This window comes from Lemur catta, chromosome 3 (assembly GCF_020740605.2).
Source record: "Lemur catta isolate mLemCat1 chromosome 3, mLemCat1.pri, whole genome shotgun sequence".
NCBI lineage: Eukaryota > Metazoa > Chordata > Mammalia > Primates > Lemuridae > Lemur > Lemur catta.
In genome coordinates, this window is record NC_059130.1 from 121,299,459 (window position 1) to 121,325,334 (window position 25,876).

General features: G+C 56.8%; 1 protein-coding gene and 1 long non-coding RNA gene across 3 annotated transcripts; one reads left to right on the top strand and one right to left on the bottom strand.

Moving 5' to 3' along the window:
• LOC123634523 lies at positions 1 to 10,179 on the top strand. 2 transcript variants are annotated; one of them, XR_006733941.1, is made up of 3 exons: positions 1 to 17; positions 2,761 to 3,503; positions 7,314 to 10,179. It is a non-coding gene; the product is annotated as an uncharacterized LOC123634523 (long non-coding RNA). The 2 variants fall into 2 exon arrangements; XR_006733940.1 differs by lacking the exon at positions 1 to 17 and having other exon boundaries at positions 1,879 to 3,503; positions 7,314 to 9,233; positions 9,352 to 10,179.
• Positions 7,262 to 25,170, bottom strand: SLC45A1 (solute carrier family 45 member 1). Its single transcript, XM_045546232.1, has 9 exons — positions 25,125 to 25,170; positions 20,634 to 21,054; positions 19,961 to 20,053; positions 19,429 to 19,653; positions 15,167 to 15,894; positions 12,155 to 12,308; positions 10,882 to 11,058; positions 10,416 to 10,621; positions 7,262 to 7,679 (listed from the first exon to the last, which is right to left on the bottom strand). The coding sequence occupies exons 2-9, from the start codon at positions 21,028 to 21,030 to the stop codon at positions 7,413 to 7,415; spliced, it is 2,247 nt and encodes a 748-aa protein (XP_045402188.1). The 5' UTR covers positions 21,031 to 21,054; positions 25,125 to 25,170; the 3' UTR covers positions 7,262 to 7,412.
• Between the last annotated feature and the right edge of the window lie 706 nt (positions 25,171 to 25,876).

The following is a 25,876-nucleotide window of genomic DNA, read 5'->3' on the forward strand; positions in this document are numbered from 1 at the left end:
TGGAGGACAGGGAGAAGGTAAATGCTGCTGGTGTCCAGCACTGGCCCTGGTGCACCCTCTGCCCCTTTGTTCCCGAGGACGGATCCTTGGCTGGGGCCTGGTGGCTCAGCAGCCCCTTCTGGGTGCGCCACAGGTGGGCTAAGAAAGTGGCACTTGGCAGAGCCTGGCGCAAGGCCCAGCGCCACAGCACAGCCTAGGAGCATGGCTGAGTGTGTGGCTGCCTTGTTGATGAACGTCCCTGGTAAGTCCAGGAAAGGGATCTCCTGGGTACCTGAGGGTGACTTACCTGAAGGGCAGGGATGCACCGCGCGGAGATCCGCAGTGACCTCACACGGGAGCTGCAAGCCTCCAGGCCTCAGGTATCGGCACCACTGAGCCGTGGGGTTGTGGGTGCAAAGAGCTTAAGAGAGCGGGCCAGGGCCCTTCTGCGTGGAAGCTGGAGGGGACAGGTGTGGACCCCATCTCAGCCAGGAGCCCGTCACCACCTTGGGCTGACCACATGGTGAGACCCAGGATAGTGCGAAGGGGGCACGAATACAGACTTCAGTTATGGCCCCAACGTCCCCTCGCTAACCAGAAAGGTCTGGGTACATTCCTGAACTCAGAGCTTTGGAATCAGAACAGAACCACTTAACCAGACACCTGGGGGGCCAAGGTGCCAGGCCTCAAGAGCAGTGGAAGTGTCTGTCCTGCAGTGGACCCCTGAGCAGGTCACAGGCCAGCAGGACAGAGAGGTCCTTGGCCTCTCTGGGAGAGCGGCCCGGTGAGCCTGCTGGTGGACGCAGCCATGCCCGTCCAGCAGGGCTGACTCGGGCTGTGCGGCAAAGCGAGCCCCTCCTGGGTTCCTGGGGTCCCTGGAGCACCTGGCTGAAGGCAGGGCCTGGCGGGGGGGGGGCGCCGCAGGAGCTGCAGTTTTCATCGTGGGTGGAGCACTTGGCCCCCTGGTGGCCCAGGAGCACCTGGGGATTTGAATGCCTCATGGGTTCTCTCTCTCGGGCACCATGCTGCTGACCTTTGGGGGTCTCAGTATCCAAGGTCCTTTCTGTAAGTCCCAGCTGCCCAGGGAGCTCTGGCAGCCCAAGTTCTGGGCCCTGGTTCTCTGCTCCTCCAACCCAAGGTGGCTTCTCTAGTGGCTGTCTTGGCCAGGAGTGATATAATTGTTTCCTTTTGACCTACCAGGGCCCCAGGCTGCAGAAGCTACCCCTGTGCCACCCCTGTCCCCGCCCGCCCAACACGGCTGTGTGTGTGCACAGTCGGAGCCCCCACCCTGGGCATCTTGTTACTGAACCAAGTTCTATGTGCGGAAGGCACTCGCTCGCTCCCTAAATACTTGCTAAATGCTGGGCCCTGCAGCAGGAGGCTGCTCGTTACCTGTGTAAATGTGCCCTTGGGGTGTAGGCGTGAGTGACCACACAGACCTTTCAGCCTCATCCAGGTTGCGCCTGGCCCCGCTTCCCAGGGAGCCTGGTGCCCCCCGCTGGGCCCCTACCTGACTCCCCTGCCTTGCTGACCCCTGACTGGCTGTGCTGCCCTCAGGGATCCCACAGCCCCGCTGGCCCCAGCCCTGGTTGACACCATTTGTAGATGGGGGAGCTGGGTGGACCTGCCTCTGGTGAACCCCTGGGGCACGAATACCCATTGTGGTGTGAATCTGATTGAAAATAGGACTTTGGGGCACTTTTTAGTTGGCCCAGAGAGGATTCCTGAGGCCATCGCGCTTTTTAAAGCCTTTGTTTCCTCTGCCTTGGTGGCTGGTCGGAACAGAGTCCATGCCCGTCCTGGCCACCAGGTGGCAGCAGTCACAAAGCCCAGCGGGCCCAGCCGCCTGTGGCCCAGGTGCAGGGGTGAGTCAAAGCACCCTGAGGTGATTGGTCCAGGGAGGGGACACATGGGATGGCAAGAAGCATTTTGTACTTCCCTTTCTTTTCCTGGAGCAGGTGTCCAGGTAGGTTGTTGAGAGAGAAAGAGGCAGGGAGGGTATTCTGGGCAGAGAAGCAGCTGAAACAGAGCAGGGGCGCGGGGGGCGGGGAAGATTGCTGCAGGCAGGCTGGCAGGGCCCAGGCGCAGGTGTTAGGACAAGGATGGGAAGTCCCTTCTCTCTGTTCTCTGATGCATCCCCCTGGTGTCTGGGCTGTATGCAGTAGGCACTCAGTAAACGTTCCCTGAATGGAAGAGGATCCCAAGATGGATCTCAGTAGTGGATAATTTCCAAGAATCATGTCTCCAGTAACTGTCTCCTGGGCTCCCCAAAAGTCTCCTGTGAGCAGCTGCTGCCCTGCTGCCCTTGTGCGCCTCAAAGGCGCCCCATCTCCAGGACGTGCGGGCTGCCCTCCTTGGGTGCCCTCCTCGGGAGCCCCAAACCCACTCCCGCGCTGCGTGCTCTCTGCGCACACTCTGAGTGTGGAAGCACCCGGAAGCCCACTGCTCGGTGGACCCAGGCAGTTGTTCTTGTGTCCACCTGTGTTCCCTCGGCAGCCGGCAGCCCAACCCCGTGAGTGCCGGGGTGCCACAGCCGGCACCCTGTATCCCAGCGGGCGGCCCAGGCTTAGTCCAACAGCCTAGGAGGATTGAGACAACCCCAGTGAGGGCTGTGACCTCACGGTCAATTCCCTGTCGGACATGCAGTTTCCACGGCACCCCCAGGCAGATAGGGGGTGTCGCCTCCAAAGGAAGGGAGCCAGTTTTCAAGTTTGCCAAGGGGAAAGCCTGCAGTAGCTTCGGATTGTGGTTTTTGTTTTGTTTCGTTTGTTTTGTTTTTAGTGGCCTGAGAAGTGGCTTTCTCCCCTCTCCTTCCTCGCAATGGGATGAGAAGCCCCCTCTGAGCTGAGCTGCCGGGAAGCGAGGCAGGGGCTGGCTGGCAGGCGACGGGTCAGGCGACACGGAAGGAAGCTGCCCGCCCCTCGGCACCGGGGCAGGCTCAACCTTTGCTCCAAGAGTGTTCAGCAGCACAGGGCCTGGAGTCAGATTCCCCAGGTTCGAATCCCAGCCCTGCCAGCCATGAGCACGTGACCCTGTTGTGACCGAGGCCGGGGACTTGGTGTGCTTGTCTCAGGGTCCAGGTCTGTAAAATGGGGTAAGGAGACCTCCCTCCCTGCACGGTCGGGAGGACGACGCGGGATGTGTACCGCCGTTCCCATCCTCCTCCTCATGGCTTGGTGTTTACATGGAGAGCGACCCTCCGACATGCGGCTCTCAGTGAGTCCCGGGATCCTGTGTCTACTGCCACTGCCACCTGCTGGGGACAGACCTGAAGGTCAGGGGCATTCTGCAGCTCTGCTCCGCCCACCATCCCCATGTGGAAGGGCCGTCTTTGTTTACTTAGAAAGTTCTAGGAAGAGGGCCCAGGATTCAACAAGCCAAGAGTACAAGGGAGCCTCCCTACTCTCCATCTGTTGCAGATTTGACCAGTTCTGGGCAAAAACAGCCCCGGCCAGAGGACAGCCATCCAGCACCACATTTTCTAGAAAATCTGAAAGTCTCCTAAGCAGTGTAAATGTGGGAGGGTGAGTCTGCAGTTCCAGAAAAAGCGGGGTGGGGGCGGGGGTGGGGGGACTACAGGAGCTTGGGTCCAAGGAGGCCCAAAGGGGCCGTGCAGCCTGAGCAGCCGTTGAGTTGCCCTGTGCTTCACCTGCACACCTGCCTCAGGTCACAACCACTCAGGGTGAAACCACATGACATGCAGCACAGGGAAAGGACTCACCGATGCCAACCAGGATGGGCTGCACGGAGGAGGTGGTGTTTCAGACAAACCTAAATGGAGGAATCAGAAATTGATGGGCAGAGAAGAGGTGGACTTTGCCTGCAGGAAGAGGCTGAACACAGGCAGAGGGTCTGTGGCCGGGAGGCTCCAGTGCTGCAGTACGGGAAGCTGGTGACATGTGGCAGGTGGTGGTTCTGGAAGGTGCCTGGGCCCAGATGGGAGTGAGGAATTTACACCTGGTTCCTTAGGATGTGAGGAGCCACAGAAGGCGTTTGGGGAGGAGGGATGGGCTCAGACCTGCGTTCACAGCTGCCCAGCTGCAGGGGAGGATGGACATGAGGCCAGAGTGGGCCAGGAGCAGACAGGGATCCTGGACCCTGGTGACCCCATAGGGGCCACCTTGGCTTCCAGGGCAGGAACAGGCAATGGCACTGAGGGAGAGGATTAGGGGAGGCTATGGCCCTGGTGGGGAGGCAGCCACAGTGTCCTGAAAAGGGCCATGGTCTTTCTGCCAATCTGGCCCTAACTGGTCACAGCAAGGGGATGGGACACTGCCATAAACCCCAGACTCTCCCTGAGGCTGGCAATGGGCCCCAGGACCACTGGTGTTTGTTTTGGACTTGTGGTCAGGGATGTCTTATATGTTCCCAAGACATAAGGACCATGCGTTGAGGATACTGGGGCTGCACAACCCCATGCCAGGCCCAGTTCCAGTGTACCAGGTACAACCGTGACCCGGCCATGACCCTGCTCTTGTGGCCAGGAATCACAGGACAGGGAACAGAGCCTCCCAGGGGCATCTAAGAAAGGGCCTCATCAAGTTTGGGGTGTCAAGTGATGGAAGATGATCAGAGGCCACATGGCAAAGGACTGTCACACTCACAAGAAGTCTGAACTTCACCATCCAGGTCTGTAAATGGGCTCTGGAAGGCAGCAGGCACAGGTCTGTGCAAAACCAGGCCCAGTGTAGGACAGATGGATATGTGGAAGGGTAGATGGGTGGATATGTGGATGGGTGGATATGTAGATGGGTGGATGAGTGGATATGTGGATGGGTGGATGAGTGGATATGTGGATGGGTGGATATGTGGATGGGTGGATGACTGGATATGTGGATATGTGGATGGGTGGTGGAGTGGTGAATGGGCAGATATGTGGATGGGTGGATATGTGGATGGGTGGATGAGTGGATGGGTGGATGGGTGGATATGTGGATGAGTGGATATGTGGAGGGGTGGATGAGTGGCTATGTGGCTATGTGGATGGGTGGATGAGTGGATATGTAGATGGACGGATGGGTGGATATGTGGATGGGTGGATGAGTGGATATGTGGATATATAGTGGATGGGTAGATATGTGGATGGGTGGATATATGGATGGGTGGACAGGTGGATGAGTGGATGTGTGGATATGTGGATGGGTGGATGAGTGGATATGTGGATGGGTGGATATGTGGATGGGTGGATGAGTGGATATGTGGATATATAGTGGATGGGTAGATACGTGGATATATAGTGGATGGGTAGATATGTGGATGGGTGGATATATGAATGGGTGGATGGATGGATATGTGGATGAGTGGATATGTAGTGGATGGGTAGATATGTGGATGGGTGGATATATGAATGGGTGGATGGATGGATATGTGGATGAGTGGATACGTAGTGGATGGGTGGATATGTGGATGGGTGGATGGGTAGATATGTGGATGGGTGGATATATGGATGGCTGGATATGTGGATATGTGGATGGGTGGATGAATGGATATGTGGGTATATAGTGGATGGGTGGATATGTGGATGGGTGGATGGGTAGATATGTGGATGGGTGGATATATGGATGGCTGGATATGTGGATGGGTGGATATATGGATGGCTAGATATGTGGATGTGTGGATGGGTGGATGAGTGGATATGTGGGTATATAGTGGATGGGTGGATGAGTGTACATGTGGATGGGTGGATATGTAGATGGGTGGATACATAGATGGGTGGACATGTGGATGGGTGGATATGTGGATGGGTGGATGAGTGGACATATGGATGGGTGGATGAGTGGATATGTGGATGGGTGGGTGAGTGGATATGTGGATGGGTGGATGAGTGGATATGAGGATGGGTTGGATGAGTGAATATGTGGATGGGTGGTGGAGTGGTGAATGGGTGGATATGTGGATGGGTGGATATGTGGATGGGTGGATGAGTGGATGGGTGGATATGTGGATGGGTGGATATGTGGATGAGTGGATGAGTGGATATGTGGATGGGTAGAGGAGTGGATGGGTGGATATGTGGATGGATGGATGGGTGGATATGTGGATGGGTGGATGAGTGGATATGTGGATATATGAATGGGTGGACGGATGGATATGTGGATGGGTGGATGAGTGGATGTGTGGATGGGTGGATGAGTGGATATGTGGATGGCTGGATGAGTGGATATGTGGATATATAGTGGATGGGTAGATATGTGGATATATAGTGGAGGGGTAGATATGTGGATAGGTGGATATATGAATGGGTGAATGGATGGATATGTGGATGAGTGGATATGTAGTGGATGGGTAGATATGTGGATGAGTGGATATGTGGATATGTGGATGGGTGGATATATAGTGGATGGGTAGATATGTGGATATAAAGTGGATGGGTGGATATGTGGATGGGTGGATGAGTGGATATGTAGTGGATGGGTAGATATGTGGATGGGTGGATATATGGATGGGTAGATATGTGGATGGGTGGATATATGGATGGGTGGATGAGTGGATATGTGGATATATAGTGGATGGGTAGATATGTGGATGGGTGGATGGGTGGATATATGGATGGGTAAATATGTGTATGGGTGGATGAGTGGATATGTGGGTATATAGTGGATGGGTGGATGAGTGGATGAGTGTACATGTGGATGGGTGGATATGTAGATGGGTGGATGGGTGGACATGTGGATGGGTGGATATATGGATGGGTGGATGAGTGGATATGTGGATATATGGTGGATTGGTGGACGGGTGGATATGTGGATGGCTAGATATGTGGATGGGTGGATATGTGGATGAGTGGATGGGTGGATGAGTGTACATGTGGATGGGTGGACATGTGGATGAGTGGATGAATGAGAGAATATAAGTGAATGAATGAATGAACAGATATGATACCTTCTGACCCAAAAGAATTGTATGCTCTGACTCTACCCTGGGATGCAATGCCCAGAGTGTGGTCCGGTTAGACCAGGCTCTCTCTGCCTCACCACTGTTGGCATCTGGGGTTGACGGTTCTTTGTTGCTGGGGGCTGTGCCCTGTGGGATGTTTACAGCATCCCTGGATGGTAGCACCCACCTGAGTTGTGACAACCAAAAGTATCTCCAGACATTGCCGAATGTCTTACTAGGGGGAGGGGGTGTGTGGCAAAACGGCCCCTGGCTGGGAAGCACCGGGTTACACCTTTACTTTCAATAAGTGATTTTTACAAACCTCCCCCTGCCAAGTCCCCCTGGAGAGAGTAGCCCAGTCCCCGGGTGATCTCTTACCCCTCAGAGGAGGCACACCTAGAAACCGTAGGCTTTGCTGCTGTCCTTTATTATTTTATCACATATTTACATTCCAGCAGGAGGCCCGTCCCCCTGTCCACCAAGGCCCTCTGGTCTCTCCTGGCTCCGCCTGCTCCGGACCCCAGGCAGGGCACAGCCAGAGCCCAGGCTCCCGCAGGTCAGACATTCAGCAGGAGGGGCCGGTGCTCCTCGTCCGCGGTGTCACCGGGGGGAATTTCATAAATGACGAACAGGGAGGAGTAGAAGCAGCCGAGGAAGGACACGAGGCTGGAAAAGTACATCACCCCGTTGGCGCTGCCCACAGCCGCGGTCAGGGGCCCCAGGACCAGGGACACCAGAATCTGGGCCAGGAAGTACTGGCAGCTCAGCAGGGAGATGTCCATGCCCATGCCCCGCCGGGTGCCATCCACACCGGACCCTGCGAACTGAGCAGAAGATGACGTGTGTCAGTGAGACCCACCATGGCCCGCCACGCGGGACCCCGGTGACGAGGTGACCGAACTCTGAGCGTCCTGCAGGCCCGGGTGGCCCACTGATGGCAGCTTCACATTTTCCAGCGCTGACGTGCACAGGGAGTCCAGCCAGGAGTTTAATAATGTTTGTGTCTGGAGAGATGACGACACTGAAAAGCATCTGTGACTAACGGGGCGGGGGGCTGGGCTCTCGCAGGACACGTTCCCCGCGGGGCGCTCTCCCCTTCCTCTCACCCGGGAGGAAACATCTGCACAGCCGGCTGCCCCGGGCTCCACTCGGCCCCTTCCTCGCCCGTGTTAGGGGCGGCCTGTCACTCGCCTGAATCACCCTGTCACAGGGACAGCACCCGGACCTTTGCCCGTTTTTCCAGAGGTCCCTGTGGCTCCAGCTGGAGGCTTCCACCCACCGCACCTGCCAGGGGACAGTGGCGAAGACGTGGTCTTTGGGGTGCAGGCCTCGGGCACTGTGCTCAGCCCTGGACCTACCGCCCAGTGGAGGCTGGGGACACACGAGCATCTAGGGGACTCTGCAGGTCACAGATTCCCATCAGCTCCGACTGAATCTGGTCAGAGTGGCCCTCGGCCCTCTGTGTCCCCTCCCATGGGGAAGGGCAGTCCTCTGCCACAAACTGGCACATCCGTTTACCCCAGTGAAGGAGGCAGGGGGCTCCAGGGAGCTGACAAGGGGACACAGCCCATCTAGTGTGACTGAGCCGGAGCTGAGAGCGCGTCATGGCTTCCACCCACCCACAGCCCCCGGCAGGCCGGCGACACTGCTTTTCACTCGGGTCTGGTGACCCCGCCAGGGACTGCAAACTCCTTGAAACAAATCGGGGCCAGGCCTGGCGGGCAACTGCGGCACAAGACTCAAGGGGGCACAAGAAACTTGGTCATCCAAACAACATTTAACACGCTGGCTTCATTCCCAAGTCGCCGCAGAAAGTTCACGGTGGGAACATCACATGCCCACAAGAAGGATCGAGGCGCTGGAAACGTACCACCGAGTCACGGAAGCCGGACGTGGAAGGCCACACGTTGTGAGAATCTGTTTACGTGACACGTCCGGGATAGCAAGTCCATGGGGATGGAAAGCAGGCCCGCCACCGCGGCCCAGGGGGAAGGGGACGGTGGGGGGGGGGGGGTGTGCTGAGGGCTTCTTTCTGGGGTGACAAACATGTTCTAAAATGGATTGCGGTGAAGGCTGCATGACCCTGTGGTTACAGTAAAACCCCCCGACTTGTGCAAGTGACACGGGTGAATGACACTCTATTGTGCGGTGAATTATATCTCGGCACAGCTGTTAAACGAACACCTGTGCCGAGGAAAATACCAGCATTTTTCTAAAAGGCAGGACCAGCGTTCCACAGCTTTCCTTTTGCCTCGGACTCCGGTGTGGCTGGGCCGACACTGTTACGGATCCTGCCTTTATTTAAAATTTGGATTTTTTTGTTTACTGTGGATTTTTGCCATTAATTCAGATTTCTGAAAATACTGTGGTGACATCTGGTAAGTCTTACTGCTATGTGAGTGGTCACTGTGTCTGTCGCCTGAGAGCAGAGTGGCTGTGTGGGTTTGTGCGAGTGACCCTGCGTTTAACAGTCTCTATGTCCTTATCCCCTCTTAGCCGCACCCTGTGGGAGCCGGTGCAGGACAGGCAGCCATGAGGGGGACCAGGGAACAGGAAGGACGGACTGTGACAACCAAGTCTTATTCCAGGCTGGAGTGGCGTGATCTCTGCGCACCACGGCCTTGACCTCCTGGGCTCAAGCAAGCCCGGCCCCGCATCTCCAGTAGCTGGAACTGCAGAGCTGGCTACGAGGAAGCTTCTGGAGGGGAGGGAAGGCGAACGCAAAGGGAAAGGCGTGGCTTGGCAGCGGGCGGTGGAAGGAAAGGAGTCAAGTGCTGGGAACCGCCTGCCCCTCGGAACCGAGCACGTCGCAGAATCGGGAGCCGCAGCACCGCAAGGTGAGGCACGTGGCCTCGTCCACGGGGAGGTCTGGCCTTTGCCCTGGGCCTGAAACGCAGCATCTGACCAGAGTCCCTGTCTGCCTGGGGCCTTGGGTCCTGCCGTACGGTCTGATTTAGGGGCCGGCCACACCCGTGTGGTCTCGGAAAAGACTGGTCCTGCCAGAGTGACCAACTCTTTGACCTGGGGCGGGAGTTTTGGTCATTGAGTATCAGTCGATCTGGACACTGTGACCAACTATATAGTCAGTCAACCAGTCACACCGCATAATGGAGCCCCCGGAAATCTCTGAAAATTGGAGCCTGGGGTCCATGGTTGGCAGTTCTCTGTCCCATCGTCACGCACTGACGCCTGGAGGCCAATGCATCCCGACCCCGTGAGGAGGTAACAGGAGCTTCTGTCTGCTGCTTTCCCTGGACTGTGGCCTGTGCGCTTCCTCCCTCGGGTGATTTTAATCTGTGTCCCTTTTCTGTAATAAACCCTTAGCGTGAGTATTAAACAATTCTTGACTGCTGCGTATTTTGTGCCTCACTGGCCTCCCCCTAAGCCCGGCCCTGGACTGCTGGGACCTGTGTGACCAGGCCTGACGGGGTGCGGGTGGAAGCGGGGTGGCCCTGAGACCGTGTGGCCGTCCCCGAGACCGTGTGGCCGTCCCGGGGCACATTTCTCGGGCGTGGTTTCTCCGAGGAGCGGCCTGAAGCCAGGAGCAGGGCAGCACTCACCTTCTTGCTCTGGTAGTAGTCGCAGAGCAGCGAGTAGGGCAGGGTGCACAGCGTGGAGAACAAAACCCCGTAGGTCACACAGAGCGACAGGACCACGTAGAGGTTCCTGGAGAGGGTGGCAAGCCCCGTGCCCAGGCCGAAGGCGAGATAGGCGATGAAGTAGAGCGTGCGGACGCTCAGGAACTCCTCCAGCTTCTCCAGGATGGCTGCAGGCCAGACAGAGGGTCAGCGCTCGGCCCCGTGGCCTCTGGGGACTCAGCTTCCCAGGCCACCCCCAGGCTGTCCCCTGACACCCTCAAGCTCGGTCTCCCCCAGGCCCAGGGCAGTGCGGTCAGCAGGGCCCCGCCCCCACCTTGGGGTTTTGTGGCTGTGAAGACACAGCCCTCCTGAACTCAACACCCTCCAGTGACCCAACCAAAGGCCACCGCCACCAAGCAGGGACGGCGTGCGCCGGGGTCGCTGGCACCTGAGTAGAAGGCGGCGCTGAAGGCGTAGATGCACATGCCCCAGCAGCCCATGGTCACGCCGCTGTTGTACTTCTGATACTCCTCCGACGTGTGCGGGGCCTTGGGGTCCCCCTGAAACACCACCTCGCCCATGAAGTCCGTGTAGAAGAGCAACATCCCCTCGAACGAGAGCCACCCTGCAGGGGAGAAAGGGGTCGGTCACTGCGGGTGCCCTTTCTTTAAGCAACGTGGTTTTACTGATTATCAGAGGGACAGGTCGCTTTCAGAGATTCAAAAATTGAAGAAGAAATTACCTATAGCTCCCCCACCAGAGACAACCTCTGGTCAAACCGTGTAGGTTTCCCCTGAGTCTTTTAAGTAAACATATTTCTATAAACACGAGGCGAGACAACGCCGGTGGTGCTCCAGCTGCCGGGGGTGGGGGCGATTCAATTGGGAGAAACATACTAGGAGGAGCCAAGGTTGCTATAGACCCAGTGGGTGTCATTACCAGTAAGACTTCAGAGCTCCGTTCCTCCGACCTCTGAGCCACCCTTCGCTGGTAGAGGAAGGTGGGGTTACAGACTCATTTTAACAACAGCAAAACAGCTCACGATGTGGATGCACCATAATATAGTAAACCCCTCCCCTACTGTCGCACACAGACATCCCCCATCCCCGTAAACCACATTGTGGTACGAACTCTGCACGTGCATTCCTGATACGTCTCTGCTCAGGGGCTTGCCTGGAACCCCGAGTGAGACCACGACCATTTTAAAGGTCCTTGCCTGTCGCCAAACTGCCTTCTGTGAGGTCCTGTTGATGTACGCCCCGCACTGTGTCAGAGCCCTAGACTATCAGATTCTTCATCGTCCTCAGATGTTCAACAACACAACAGCGAAGGGACACCAAATGGACGGAAATGTAAGTTGGGGCTTTTCGACAGTCATTTGTGTGCCGAGCCGTGTGACTTACGCACAGCAACACGCGCGGGCAGGCGCGAAGGTCTGTGCTCTACGGCAGAGCAAGGCGCAGTGGGGAAGGGGGCCCGTCGCTCACCGGGGAGTTGTCCGGAGGGCTGTGCGGAGTGCGGGTTTGGGCCCGGGGGAGGCCGTGTGCCTCTCAACCATGACACCTGGCTCCATGTGGGGCTGCCCGGAGAGGCCCCTGCACCACGCCTGCCCTCGGTGTTGTCCTGGGAGGCCCACGGGGTGAGAACCCTGGGACAGGTGGCCCCGTCCCCATCACGCAGCAGGGCCCGGGCCCCACGGGGAGGCTTTGCCAAGAGCTCACCCAGGAAGTGGTTGACGCACAGGTTGCGCAGCGCCGTGGGCATGTTGCAGATGGTGGCACAGAGGCGCCGCACGGACAGGGGCTGCTCCGCCCGCTCGCTGGCGCCCGTCAGCTCGCTCTCGTACTTCACGCCGTTGAGCAGGATATTCGCGACCTGGACAGAAAGCCTCGCGTCAGAGCCCCCGACCCCACCACAGGGAAGCGCGCTCTGCTGTGCCGAGGAAGGGCACACACTTGCAGAGCCGCGACACACGGAGAACGGGAAGGTCTGTGCTCGCGTTCGACGGTGTTAACTGAGCCCCAGACGCCAGCCTCGCACGAGAGGCACAACTGAAGGTCGGCCCTCCTGAGACCCGCGAGCAGCTAAGGATAGAATTTCGTTCCGGGAGTGCCCACGGTTTGGCCACAGGATGCAAGATCTGTGCCACAGGGCGGGTGACAATCCTTGCAAAAATGCAAAATAAATTTGAAATAGTAGAAGTATGGGTCAGTTCAAATCCAGACATTGCACAGGCCCTTCCTTTCCATAACGGAAGGCTGCGGAAGACTCATTTCAAGGCGACTGGGCTCCTCTGTTCATCTTCTCCCTGGACAGGTGGACAGAGAGGACAGGGCGGCCCTGTCCACACGTGCACCTCGGGCCTCATAAGGGGCTCCCCAGGGTCCAAGACACCCCCGTTGTCAACAGGATGGAGGCTGGACCGAGGGGGGCTGGATTCCTCCCTGGGGCTCATGAACAGTCTCCCACGGACAAATTCACTTGCTGGCCAGGTTTGCAAACTCCCGGGACGAGAAGGTTTGGGGTGCAGACCTCAGTCAGGAAACCTGATCACTCTGGACCCGAGAGGTTTTGCGAAGAAAGAGACGCTGCTCTGGCCCCGCAGGGGCGTGTGGTGCTGGCAGCGCCGGGACTTTCCGGGTGGGCAGGCGGCAGCACCCATAGCGCCAGACCCCCGCGCACCCGCGATGGCAGAGCCGGGTGCCCGCCGGGGCAGATGCTAACATTGCACCTCTGAACCCGCTCGAGCCCGGATGTGTTTACATTTAGCACGTGATTTTTACTTGCCTCAAAGAACTGATGCAGAAACTACACTATCTGGAGATGGAAATGGGGGGGAAAAGCATTAAAATGGAAATTTTTCAACCATACCTAAAGCACCGTATCTAGAGGCCAGTTTGAATTTTATAAAACGGGACAGGATGCTGCAGTGTGGGCAAAAGGCCGGATCACTCACTCGTCGGAAACGGGGTAAGGACACCCTTGACTGGGCCACCAGAGCGCCTCCCTCATTGCACAACGGGCTTTCCTGACACCCAGCGATTTTCGGTTCTTCAGACCCTTTGCAGACGTGCATGTGTGTGACGCCCTCGACCCTGCCCCCGGGAAGCCTCGGTACACTTCCCCGCAAGGACTAGGACACACCTTGGCAGCGTCCTTCCTCAGGATGAGACGACAACCAAGCCTAGGTGACCGTGCGGTGGCACGAGGACTGCTGGCCGTAGCACACCAGAGCCACGTGCACGAGATGCACCGTCGTGCTTAAGGGGGAATCAAACAGCCTCCTCAAGACACGTGTCCCGTCATCCCCCGGCTAATCGGGGACACCTGCCCAGGCACAGGGAAGGGACATGGGGCTCCCTGGGGAAGGCACCTAATGAGGACCCATTTGTCCCGGTCCCATGTGGACCCGGACAGGGTCAGGCAGGGCTGTGGCCCGAGCAGTGTCCCTGGGCTGCGTCTCTAGTCCACCTTTAGAGCCGCCTCCCCGGAGGGACCTGGGCAGGTCAGGCTCACGGAACCCCAGGGTCTTACCGAAGGGATCTCTCCTGCAGCGCACCCTGAGTACCGCCACTTAAACAGGAGAGTAATCCTCCTTTCGCTTAAGGTGGTCCCCTCAAGACCACGGATTCCAAACGCTGGCAGAACCCACGTATCGGTGGTGGCTTACAGCCAATCCAGCGTGTACAAAATGCAACTCAAACGCCTTCCGGAAGGTTGTCTGCCTTCGCAGAAGATGCCACAGCCCCTGAGAACCGGAGTTTTGACAACCTCTGGGCGTAGCCAACGTTAGACGCCAGGACAGACGATGGCTGAAGGCGCGAGGGAGGTCACAGAAATGTCTGAAAGGCTTACGTGTTGCTTTTGTCTTCCAGGAAGACTGAGATGTGTTGGCCCCAGGTTCACACGGCGGCCAGCACAGGCTGCAGCCTGGACGCTGAGGGGAACCACTAGGCACAAGCGGGACGCACGCGACGCATGTAACACTTGCCGGAGGGACGGGCCTGGCCTGAATCACCTCTGGGCAAACGTAACAGTGTTCAAAAGAATCTTCCCTGTAACTCCTGGCCGGGTGACGGGTCCCTGACCGCCTGACCAACACCCAGCAGGCGCCCTGCACTCGCCTGCCCACGGGTGGCCCTGCGCCAGGCCGAGAATCGGTTCCCAACGTGCAAGTGAAGAAGTGGGCGTCTCTGGGGCTTGTCTGGTTGGGTCAGAGCCCTTCAGATCACATCTGTGGCGGGCCGGGAACTCCTTCCAGGTCGGCCCTGCCTTTGTCGTCCGACTCTGCGGTCCCCAACCCCCAGGCCACAGACCAACACCGCCATGGCTCACGTCAGGCCTGAGCTCCGGCTCCTGTCAGATCAACGGGGACATCAGATTCTCATGGGAGCGCGAACCCTGCTGTAAACCTCGCATGGAGGGATCTAGGCTGCGGCTCCTTATGGGAATCCAATGTCTGATGGTCTGGGTGGAGCTGAGGCGGTGATGCTAGCACTGGGGAGCGGCTGCAAATACAGATCATCATTAGCAGAGAGGTCTGACTGCACAATAAATGTGATGTGCTTGAGTCATCCCAAAACCAGCCCCCCTCCAACCCCCGGTCCATGGAATCATTGTCTTCCATGAAACCGGTCTCTGATGCCACAAAGGTTGGGGACCGCTGGTCTAACTGACCAGGGGACTCCCGCACACTGCCCTCCGAGCCTCAGGCCCCGGACATCCGCTTTTACCTGTTGACTGAAGGTCACGTTCCTCCTCCTGCTGGTCTCGGGACCCCCTCCTCCGGCCGCATCCGGGATGGCCAAGGTCTGGGGTCTCTTCAGAATCCCCGACGACCTTGGCTTGGAGGTGTCCAAGGAGCCCACCCGCAAAACCTCTCCGTCGGAGGTGGAGGTCAGGGCGCCCTCCCTCCTCTCTGGAAGCCCACGGTCCTGGCGGTGGAAGCTGTCGGGGGCCCGGGGGAAGCTGACGCTCAGGGCCTGCTGGGGGAGGCTGCCGGGGAGGCCCAGGCAGCTGTCGTGGCCCCCCGTGAAGCAGTCGATGAGGACGCTGTCTATGTTGGAGGTGCCGAAGGACGAGGCGAACTCGTTGATGCCCGTCAGGGAGCTGTCCCTGCTGATGAAGCTGCCGTACTTGGGCGTGAGGGGGCTGAGCGGGGAGATGGGGCTGGAGAAGCTGGTGGCCGTGTGGCAGGGGAGGGTGGCACTGGCGCCCTCCTCGAACAGGACAGGCGGGGACGGCGGCAGCGGCAGGCTGGGGCTCTTCATGGCCGTCCTCTTCTGGCCCAGCGGCCGCAGGGGCCTCTCGGGGATGCTGATCAGCGTCAGGACGGTGGTGACACTCAGGGTGACCGCGGTGAAGATGTAAATGACGCGCAGCTGCCCGCCCAGGGCTCTTCCAAAGCCGGTTTTATCCCAGTGGATTCCCCCGACCACGTACCCGAACCCTCCTCCGAGACCTGGGGAGAGAAACAGGATTTCAGTCCCCTCTGTCCGTCCACCCCCTAAGGGAGGGTGGCTCACTGCCCAGGAGGACGTTAAAGTAGCAAGTGCATCCCAAGGATCTGGAGGTAGGCTCTGTCCCACCTGAACTCCAGGAAACGTGGGGACAGGACTCCCAGGCAGGCCCTCGGGGACGTCCCCTCTCCTGCCCTCCACGGCCACCCGCCCGGCCCTCTCCTGGCGCTAACCCTGGGGCGCGGCTCCGGTGCAGGCAGAAGGAGCACCTGCCCACACTTCGTTCCACCTTTTACATCACCTTCTAGGGACACTGAGGTGAATGTTTACACTGGGTCCCATCTTCCCGTGGAGTCCCCTCTAGCGTCAGGGACACAGCAAGAGTCCATCTCTAACCCACAGACAGCCGCATGCACGTACACAGGTGTTCACTTGACGCCGTCCTCGCGTGTGACCAGCACTAGGGGAGTCGCCCCATGTGGTAACTGAGGACGGGTCCTGGCCCCACCCCGGCGGGCAGCCCTCTGGATCCGTGAGCCACCGGGAAACAGGGAGGGGAGACAGGAATTCCACGGTGTCTGCTGTTCCCGCCACCTTCTCACCCCCCAGCGCAGAGCCACAAGCAGCCCCCGGGCAGGGGCAGCAGACGGACCTCCGAAGGGCGTCCCTCCAGCCCGGCCTTGTGCGCCCAGGGGCCGGGGAGCCCGCGATGGCTCCACCCCGCCAGCCCCAGCACCCCGATGCCCGGGCACCCCAAAACCCCGACGCCCAGTCCTTCTCTGCTGCGTCATGGAGCCCGTATTTTAGCCTGTTTTATTGGGGTTCGGCCATACTTTAAGCCAGCGTACCGCGCAGAGGCGCGTCCTCTCGGTTGACACCTGCTCGTGAGGAGGAACCTGCGTGTAACCAGCATGTGACTTTTGGTTTGGGGAGAACTGGCCACGTTGGGAGTTTACCTTTGAAATAATAACTTCTACCGACAGGCCTGGGCTTCGGGCACACCCGGCTCAACGTTCCACACATGCCCACGGAGTGACGTGACCACGGTGGAACTGTGTCCTGGTCCCACCGTGGAACTCCCTTCCTGTGCCCCAGACTGGCCTTGAGACTTCGGCCCACGTCCCCTTGAAAGCCGCGGTCTCCTCCCCGCTCTGCCTCCTCCTCCCAGACTGGCCAGTCGCCCTGTCCCCTTGGGCATTTCATCATTCTCTTCTTCACAAGCTCATGGTCCTAATTGGTCCCCCTGTCCCTTCTGCTGTTTTGTGACCCTTAACCAAGGTTGGATTCCAGATGAACCTTATTAACTAATTTTTTTAAATGATCAAAGTGACGCACTCTCACAGGCAAGAAACAACACAGACGAACATAAGGTCGAAACCGGAGCCCCTGCTCCTGCCCTCCAAACCCAGCGCTGGCCCCGCGAGGCCCCTTCAGAAGTCCCCTTGGCCCATGTCAGCACACACATCAGCACACATGTCAGTACACACGTGTCAGCAGGCATCGGCACACACGTCAGCACACGTGTGGAAACAGAGACACAAGCCACACCCATTTGCCCAGCGCCCTAGAATTAACAGGAGGAAAAGCCCAGAACCAACTCAGGCTTTCAGATCCCAGAGTCTGAGCCTCCAACCACCAGGCAACCCAACCTCTTCACGGCTCCGGCACGTGTCTTGTTAAGCCTTTCCCTGGATTTTCTTTCTTTTTTTTTTTTTTTGAGACAGGCCTTGCTCTCTTGACCAGGCTAGAATGCAGTGGCATCATCATAGCTCACAGCAACCTCCAACTCCTGGGCTCAAGCGACCCTCCTACCTCAGCTTCCTGAGTAGCTGGGACTACAGGTGTGTGCCATCACACCTGGCTACTTTTAAAAAAATTTTTTGTAGGGATGGGGTGTCACTATGTTGCCCAGGCTGGTCTCAAACTCCTGACTGCAAGCAATCCTCCCTCCGGCATTGGCCTCCCAGAGTGCTGGGATTACAGGCATGAGCCATTGTCCCAGCCTGGCTTTCCTTTGATTTTTAACACATTGACTGCCACACAAGAAAAAATTTTTTTTTCCTTGGGGCCACAGTGTTTTATTATGAAAATAAAATAAAAACTTTGAAAACAAAGTGATCCTTTTTAATTTAATGAAAAATTTGTTATTTTTATTGTTTTCTGTGCATGAATTATATGCAACTTGAAAAATAGCTCTTGTGGCTCCCAAGGTGAAGAGATGTATGAGCTACATATGCTTCACGAGGCCCCGGGCTCAAAACTAGCATGAGTTAAATACGACTCACATGGCAGTTAGTGTGTTAAACATCTTTTCCATTGCTATTTTAAATGGGATTCTTTCCTTCTATTTTATTTCATAATGATGTAAATGTTTTATATAGGACAGTTAGAGGTATTGAGTTTGTACATAACATTTTGATAACCAGACATCACACTGAATTCTCGCACTATTTTGCAGTGAAATCCCTTAAAGTTTCCCAAACACAGCCACAGAGTCAGCGGTGACATCTCACTGGCTGATTGGCAGTGGCTCTGTGGGGTCAGTGCATTCTTGCCTTGTTCCTGACTTTGATAGAAATGTTTCTCAGGTTTTGCCACAGGCGTGTGTATGTATGTGTCATGTACGTACATATATGCAGGTGCATGTATATAGCCGTGTGTGTATACACACACGCACACACTCTGTCCTCATTATTTGCAGATTCTGTACTTGTGAATTCACCTCCTTACTATGTAATACAATTGATGTGTAACCCCAAAGCCGATACCCACGGTGCTGTTGCAACCACTCAAGGACACGCCCAGAGCAGCAGAAACCTGACCCTCCTGGGGCCACCATGTCCCAGCTGGGGCCCGACAAGGCTCCGCTGTGCTGTTTCCACTCTCACACTGTAAACAGGCGTCTTTGTGTGGTCCACTTGGTGCCACCTTTTTTGTATTTCTGTGCTTTTTCCTGGTGTTTCACGGTTTAAAATGGCCCCCGAGCACCGTGTTAAAGTGCTGTCTAGTGTCCTAAGTTCAAGGAGGCCGTGATGTCAGAGAAGCTTTGTTTAGGCTCGAGCTACATGCTGTGGCCCACGGGTTCAATGTGAATGAGTCCACGGTACATACGAAATACGATGTTTGTAAGCAGAAACCCATAAAACAAAGTTGTGTGCTGATCAGTGGATGAAAATGTTGTGACCAGAGGCTCGCGGGAACCTAGCCCTGTACTTCTCCTAGGAGCATCGAGTCCGTGTTCCCTAGTTCCACGTCCGCGGTGACTTCGTAGAACACGACTACCTCGAATAATGAGAATCAGCTACTTATCAATATGCCTCTATTTATGTACATACACACGCACATACACACACACACTGTTGTTGATTATATCTATTATTGTTGATAGATACTGTTTGAGATATATATTTTCTATCCCTTCAACGTTCATCCATATATTTGAATTTTATCAGCTTATTTTTTAAACCAGGCAGGGCCTCCACGTGTACACTCAGAAACACACAGCTCCGCAGACGCGGCCTGGGGCTGAGACTCACCCGCCAGGAGGGCGTGGATGTTCAGGCCTCTGTCCTGGTCCGCGGGGCCGCACACGTCCATCATGTAGGCGTGGCTGGGGTTGTCGGCCGAGTCTGCGCTGAAGTCCATCAGCACCACCCCGCACACGGTCAGCAGGAGGCCCCACTTGTGGTTGCCGGCCGTGTCGGCCAGGGCTGTCCCGATGTCCCTGCCATTCAGCAAGAGCGAGAGGCCCAGCAGCGCCCCTGGAGACAGGGAGACAAAGTCACACGCAGAAGACGCAGCCCAGCTCTGTCCCCAGCAGTGCACTGCTCGTCTAAAATCTTTAGGACCCAAGAACTTATTGAAATTAAACTTCAAGCAGAGCCCACTGGAATATAGCGATCCACAGCCCTAGGCGGGTTGCAGGGTGCTCCTGCCGCCACGCCAGAGGGCTCGGGGCTGTCCGGGTGACTGCTCTGGTCCACACTCTTTTAGATTTTCCTTTCAAAAACAGCAGATGGGGCCTTTTTTTTTTTTCCTCCATTTTATTTCCATGCCGAAAGGACAGACCTATAGCCAGGACAAGAATGAAAGGGCGTCTCCTTCCAAACCTTGAGGTACATCGGTCACTCCAAGCACCCAGCAGAGGCTGCAGCAGGAACCCTGCAACAGAGCGGGCAGCAGTCACCGCAGGGTCCCCATAGTGCCGGGACACCAATACTCGGCCTCCTCACGTCCCCAAGCACCTGCACTCGGACGTCCCCAAGTGTCAAAAGAATAAGGTGCTGAAATTCGGAGTCAGTGACAAAACCCTACACTAGGGAACAAAAGACAGACAGGCCCCTAGAATTGCTCAGCATTCCTTAAATTTTCAACTTTGGACTCTTGCAAGGCACTAAGCAGCCGTGACTTTCCTTGGGGATCCGAGAGATTCTGGGACCTGCCAGATCCAAATCACACCGGGCTTTATTGCTTGGATCCCCCGATGACAATGGCGTAGGATGGCGGTAACACCCGGGGTTTGCTAAGCTCCTGCTCTGTGTCTGGTTTAGATGAAGGGACTTACATACAACCCGGGCAGTGACGGGCCACACCTGTTTCCCGCAGCCCCAAGTGACGAGTGGAATTTAACTCTTGCTCCTCCCTGTCCCCTCAGGACCCTCAAGCTGCTTCAACTGAGGCTTCCGGAAGCTTCTGGAGGTTTCCAGAGGCCATCCAGCATGGGGGCCGAGCTGGGGCTCACCGAGGATGGGGCTGATGAACCACACCAGGCTGTAGAGCTGGTCGGGCAGGCCCATCTGGAGGAGCACCGGGGTCACGTACGCGGTCTCCATGGCGTAGCTGAACTCGATGCCGAACAGAATGCAGCCGTTGAAGAGCAGCTCCCGGAAGGACCTCTGTGGGTGCAGGTCCTCAAAGTCCACCAGCTCGATGGGGCATGGGGTGTTGGGGGGCGGGGGCGGGGAGGGGCGAATGCACTTTCTCCTCTTGGGGTGGCGCTTGAAGTTGTTGGCCCGGTGGCTGATGTGCCGCGTCACGGACCCCGAGTAGGCGGAGACCTGAGACCTCCAGAAGTCCTGAGGAGCCGCACTGGGGACGCCGGCCTCTCCCGGAGGGGTGCTGCTCGCCGGGGGGATCATTCTAGGTGGGGCTGCAGGGTGTCCCTGCGAGGAAAGCCCGTGCAGGGCCCACCGTTACTTTCACCCGGGACCCCCACTGTGAGAGTTAATTTTCCATGTGTCCCCCCATCCCCATCCACTCATCCTTTTCATATGGGAAAAGTTGGGTCCATAGTGGGGAATTCAGAGACAAACACCATCCCCCCAAAAGTAGAGCCTACTGCATGGATGATGTCACTTGGCCTCATTTTCCCATCCATGTGGCTCATCTGCCCACGGAGACCAAAGCCGTTGGCGCTCCCTGCTCAGAGAGGGGACCCGCAGTCCTACAGGGCCCTGCAGTAGACCTCAAAGGGACCATCCCCACACAGGGGCTCTGTCAGGACGGCCACACAAACAAGTGAGAGCAGCCCAGTGGCTACTCTCAGGCCCCGAGGACGCCAGGCTATTTTAGGACCTGCGGCCCATTTCCACGGCTAATTTTGCCCTTCCCTGAAGCTCCTAGGGGACCGGACAGGAGGGGGACGGGGCATGGGACAGGGACCACCCACGAGCATCCTGAGCGCTCCCCCCTGCTGAGGGGACGGCAGGAGAGTCACAGCCCCTCCCCAGTTCCCGTATTTCCTCCCCCGTGGGAGGCCAGAGGGACCCTCCCAGGAGCGGCTGAAGGGCCTCGCACAACCCTTTCCTCTCAGCCTCAACTGGACGAGGGAACTTCCAGCCGTCAGGAGAACTGAGACTTTCACGGCATTTGCAAAGGGTCTCTCTAAAGAACTAAACCAGACTCTGAACCCTGGACTGTCACAGACAACGCAAAAACAAGAGATATAGTTTAGGAAAACAGTGGGGGGATAGAAAGAACTGGGGAGGGGTGATAGGTTCCCCCCATCCTCCACTCCTACGTTTGAGCCATTGTCACAACACCCATGACCTCGGTAGGGAAGGAGCAAGTCTGAGGCCTTCACAGACTTCCCCCCACCGCCCTCCTGCTCTGCCCCTGCCCCGCCAGGGTTGCCATCTGTGCCGCTCAGACACCTGCTCCTGGGCAGTGTTTGGAATTAATCTCGATGATGACTATTAAAGGAATCGATTCTAATAGGTTGACTCGTGTGTTTAGCCCACGTCCGTTTCCCTAAGCACAGGAAGAGGAGAGCCCCTGAGATCAGAGGGAAAGAGACAGACACAAACACAACCCGGGGGTTCCAGGACTCTCCCTGAACTCCCTGTCGCGGCCCACCACACCCGCCTCGCACGACAGCAAGCGACTCTATTTCCTCCGAAGCCCTTCCTGAGAAGGCGGCCCCTAAACCGGGGCAAATCCCCAACATGGACGGGTTTCCTGGCGATGATGTCATTTTCCAAGATAAATATTATAAACTTTCCTTCAAAATGAGTTTAACTTCAGAAATCAAGCCCTTATTTCTGACATTAACTCACCACCCCACTTTCCAGCACACTGTCCCTAGCTGGGACCCTCTCTATGGATCATTCTGAGATCCCTCACTCCAGATTTGTATCCCAAACCCCTCCACCACCCCGCCCACTCGGGGACTGTCTTCCTTCTCTTCAGAAGACATGATGGTGAAAACGATTGGGTCTAGAGACACCCTAGCAGGATTCAGAACGCTGCGGTAACCCCGTGACCCACCCTCCCTGCCTCCGTCCACCCCATCCATCCATCTACTCACCCACCCATCCCACCACCCAGGGACACGTCCACCTCCCTGTCTTTCCATCCACTCATCTACCCATCTTCTCGTCCCACCCACCCACCCTCCCATTCGGCTGAGTATTGAGTACCAAGACCCTGAGGTCACAGAAATAAAAGAATGACACAGTTCTTGCCCTCGCGTCAGGTGGAAAAGTGGAGGAAAGGTGTTCTAGGCGGAGGGACCCATCGTGTAGAGAGATGGGCAAGAGTGACCGCACGCGGCTGTGGCGAGAGAGGGAGCCATCGGCAAGGCCTTAGCTCATGCTGAAGGGCCTTGAACACCTGCTAAGAGACGCATCTTATTCTGCGGTAATAGAGCAAGGGAGCCACACAGAGACTCAGTCTCCTGTCACGTCTATCAATGGCTTATTTCGTGGCCTTAGAAAAAGCCATGCTCTCCTGTAAGATGAGAACAGACCCAAGAACTATGCAGACAAGTAATACTTCATTTGAAATATAATACATTGATGAAGATTAAGTCGAGATTGACATTTTTAGAAGACTAAGCTTGTTTATGTTCCTCATCGGTCCAGCCCAGGCGCTTCCGCACCGTAAGACCTGCCGATGGGCTGCTCCCCCTTCCAGAAACCCCGGTAGCTGCTCCAACTCCCTGAGCTCGGTTCACTGAAGGCACAGAAACGGAGTGCCCGTTCCAACCGCATGGTACCACCGTCTCCTTAGGGTCAGAGGCGAGAGCTGGCACAGGTGAGCTGGAGAGCTTGACCTGACGCCACCTGCAGGCCACACCCTGCGTTCACACGCCGTGGCCGGCTCCCTTCCCCCTCTCCACCGGGCCCTCCCGCCTCAGGCACACGCCTCGCCCTCTTCCCAGCAGCACTTTACCCCGAACGTGAACATAAGTGCACGTGCATTAGAGACCTTCCCTTTAGTTTTGAAATTAAGAACCGTAGGCCCAGTTTGGAGAAGTTTCAGCTTTAAACAGCATATGGCAGAAGTATATTTTTGAAAAGGGCAGCCTTTCGGACCCTCCTTCACATGGACTGTGTAGATGGTCCAGGTCTCACCTCCTGCAACAGGACAACCGCACCATCACCTCCTGCCAGCGCCTGCAGCCTGTCCTAGGGCAGTGAGACCCTCACACCCTGCCCCGCCCTCTCTGCCATCTGCACCAGAATTAAACCTGACCTTGAAAAGGCTTCGCTAAGGGCGCACCTGCAAAGTTAGGGATCAGTATCACTGTTTTTATTAAAGAATACATTTCTTAAAAGCTATTCATGAAAGTTTATTCTAAAAAGAATTTTAAAAATTCATTTCTGAATATTATAAAAAATGAGTGAAAGTGAAATTTAAAATGATGACAGAATTTTAACGCACTAATACAAATATCCAACAGACCTTTATCTGTTTCGCATTCTATGACCATCTTACTGAGTCAAAAGAAAATGCAGACACGTCCCTGGACCCCCAGAGGTGACACTCAGGGCCCTCAGTGCTTTCAGAATACTGATCCCTCAAACTGTGTTATGGGAAATTTAAGCTGCAAATGATTAATAAAAATAAACAATGTCCATGTAATTTGAATGCTTAAAATTCTCCTACTGTGAGCCAAAATTGTTTCCTCATCTCTTTCTCCTCTATGTGACAACAGATTTGCACTATGGGGTCACTCAGGGCCACCCCTCCTTCCACGGATTCTCAAAGTGACTACTTCAAGGAAGTCCTCCCAGGCCACTAAAGGCCCCAAGGACTTGGGAGGATGTATCCAGCAAGCTCGTTACTGTGGCTGTTTCTCGCTTCCTGTCTTCCACAATTCGGCCCCACCTGAGGCCAACTCTCCCCTAAAGCCCTGGCCAAGCACACACTGAACTGGGTTTCCTCAGCACCTGACTCCACTTCCCTATACAAGCTGCCAAGCATAAACATCATGGTAGCCCAGAAACAATTTGAGAAGTCATTTATTGTGGAGGGAGGAATTAACCGAATTGCTTGTAAGCCTCTTGTTTCCACCTTGCCATGTTACCCTTGGCTCAAGCAGGAATCCTTGGCCTCTTCCTAAGCCATCCTGGGATGCTGACAGAGGTTGTCCAAGGGCCCCTGGCCACCAACAGGGTTCGGCCTGGGGCAGAAGGTGAACCGGAAGCTGATGACACCTGCCCAGGTGACTGGGGACAGGCCTCCAGCGTCAACAAGCCACGGCACGCCGGGGGTGCATTCGGGTGTTTCTGTCTCCTTGCCAAAGGATGGGAAAATCTGTCACCGGAATGCTACCCTCGCCTGGGCCTGGGGGCTCTGCACCCGGGAGGCGACACAGGGGCTCCATTTACGGTCAATTAATGTGACTTCCCAGAAGAACAAAGGTCTCGTGCCGCCCTGGAGCCCCCATCCTGGCACTCCGGGCACCCCGGGGGCAAGGCCGGGGCGGGCGGACGCGCAGTGCGGGTACCTGAGGGTGGCGACGCGGGGCATCCCTTCCGCAGGCCGGGTCCCGCCGCCGGGCGCAGCTCGGTCCCCGCCCGGCCGCCCCCGGCCCGCGCTGCGGCTGCGGCTGCTCCCCGCGGGCGGGGCCGTGACGTCACGCCCGCAGCCCCCGCCCGCCCCGCGCGGCCTTAAAGCGGCGCCGCCCCGCGCCGGTCGCTCTCGCGCTGCCTCGCCCCGGGGGGGGGTCGCCGATGTCGCGATTAACGCATCTTCCTTGGCCCGGGTTCTTCTGGTCTTAAAAGAAGTGCACGTCCTCTTGTCATTTATAAACGAGCGCTGCATGGAGTGCGCCGGGCGCGGTGCCCACGGCTGGCCTGCCCGGGCGTCCTACCCTGCGATCACTTAGTCAGTTAACAAACCCATCGGGGCACGCCCTGCGCCGGGCACTGAGGACACAGCAGTGAACAAGACGAGGTTCTTGCCCCTGTGGGGTGGCATGTTAGAGAGAGGGGGACACATCAGACAAGACATAAAAGAAATCTAACAGCAGGCCAGGAGACAGCGCTCCCCAGGGAGGGGGTGTGGGCTCGAGGGGCGGTGCTGTTGCAGTTTTCAATGGGGTCATTGATGAGGCCTCACCTGGAAGGTGCCTTAAGGACTTGGAGGAGGCAAGGGGGCCAGCCATGGTGACACTAGGGGGGGAAGGTCATGCCAGGCACAGGGAAGAGCAAGTGCCAAGGCCCTGGGGTAGAAGTGAGGGGGCTGAGTCACACAATG

What these genes read in the sequence shown, in the direction of transcription:
- SLC45A1 (XM_045546232.1), bottom strand. Translation starts at nt 21,030, where the DNA reads ATGATCCCCCCGGCGAGCAGCACCCCTCCGGGAGAGGCCGGCGTCCCC. An exon ending in GTTCATCAGCCCCATCCTCG is followed by an intron (nt 20,054 to 20,633) that starts GTGAGCCCCAGC and finishes GCTCTGTTGCAG; the next exon opens with GGTTCCTGCTGCAGCCTCTG. An exon ending in CATTCTTGTCCTGGCTATAG is followed by an intron (nt 19,654 to 19,960) that starts GTCTGTCCTTTC and finishes CCCTGTCTCCAG; the next exon opens with GGGCGCTGCTGGGCCTCTCG.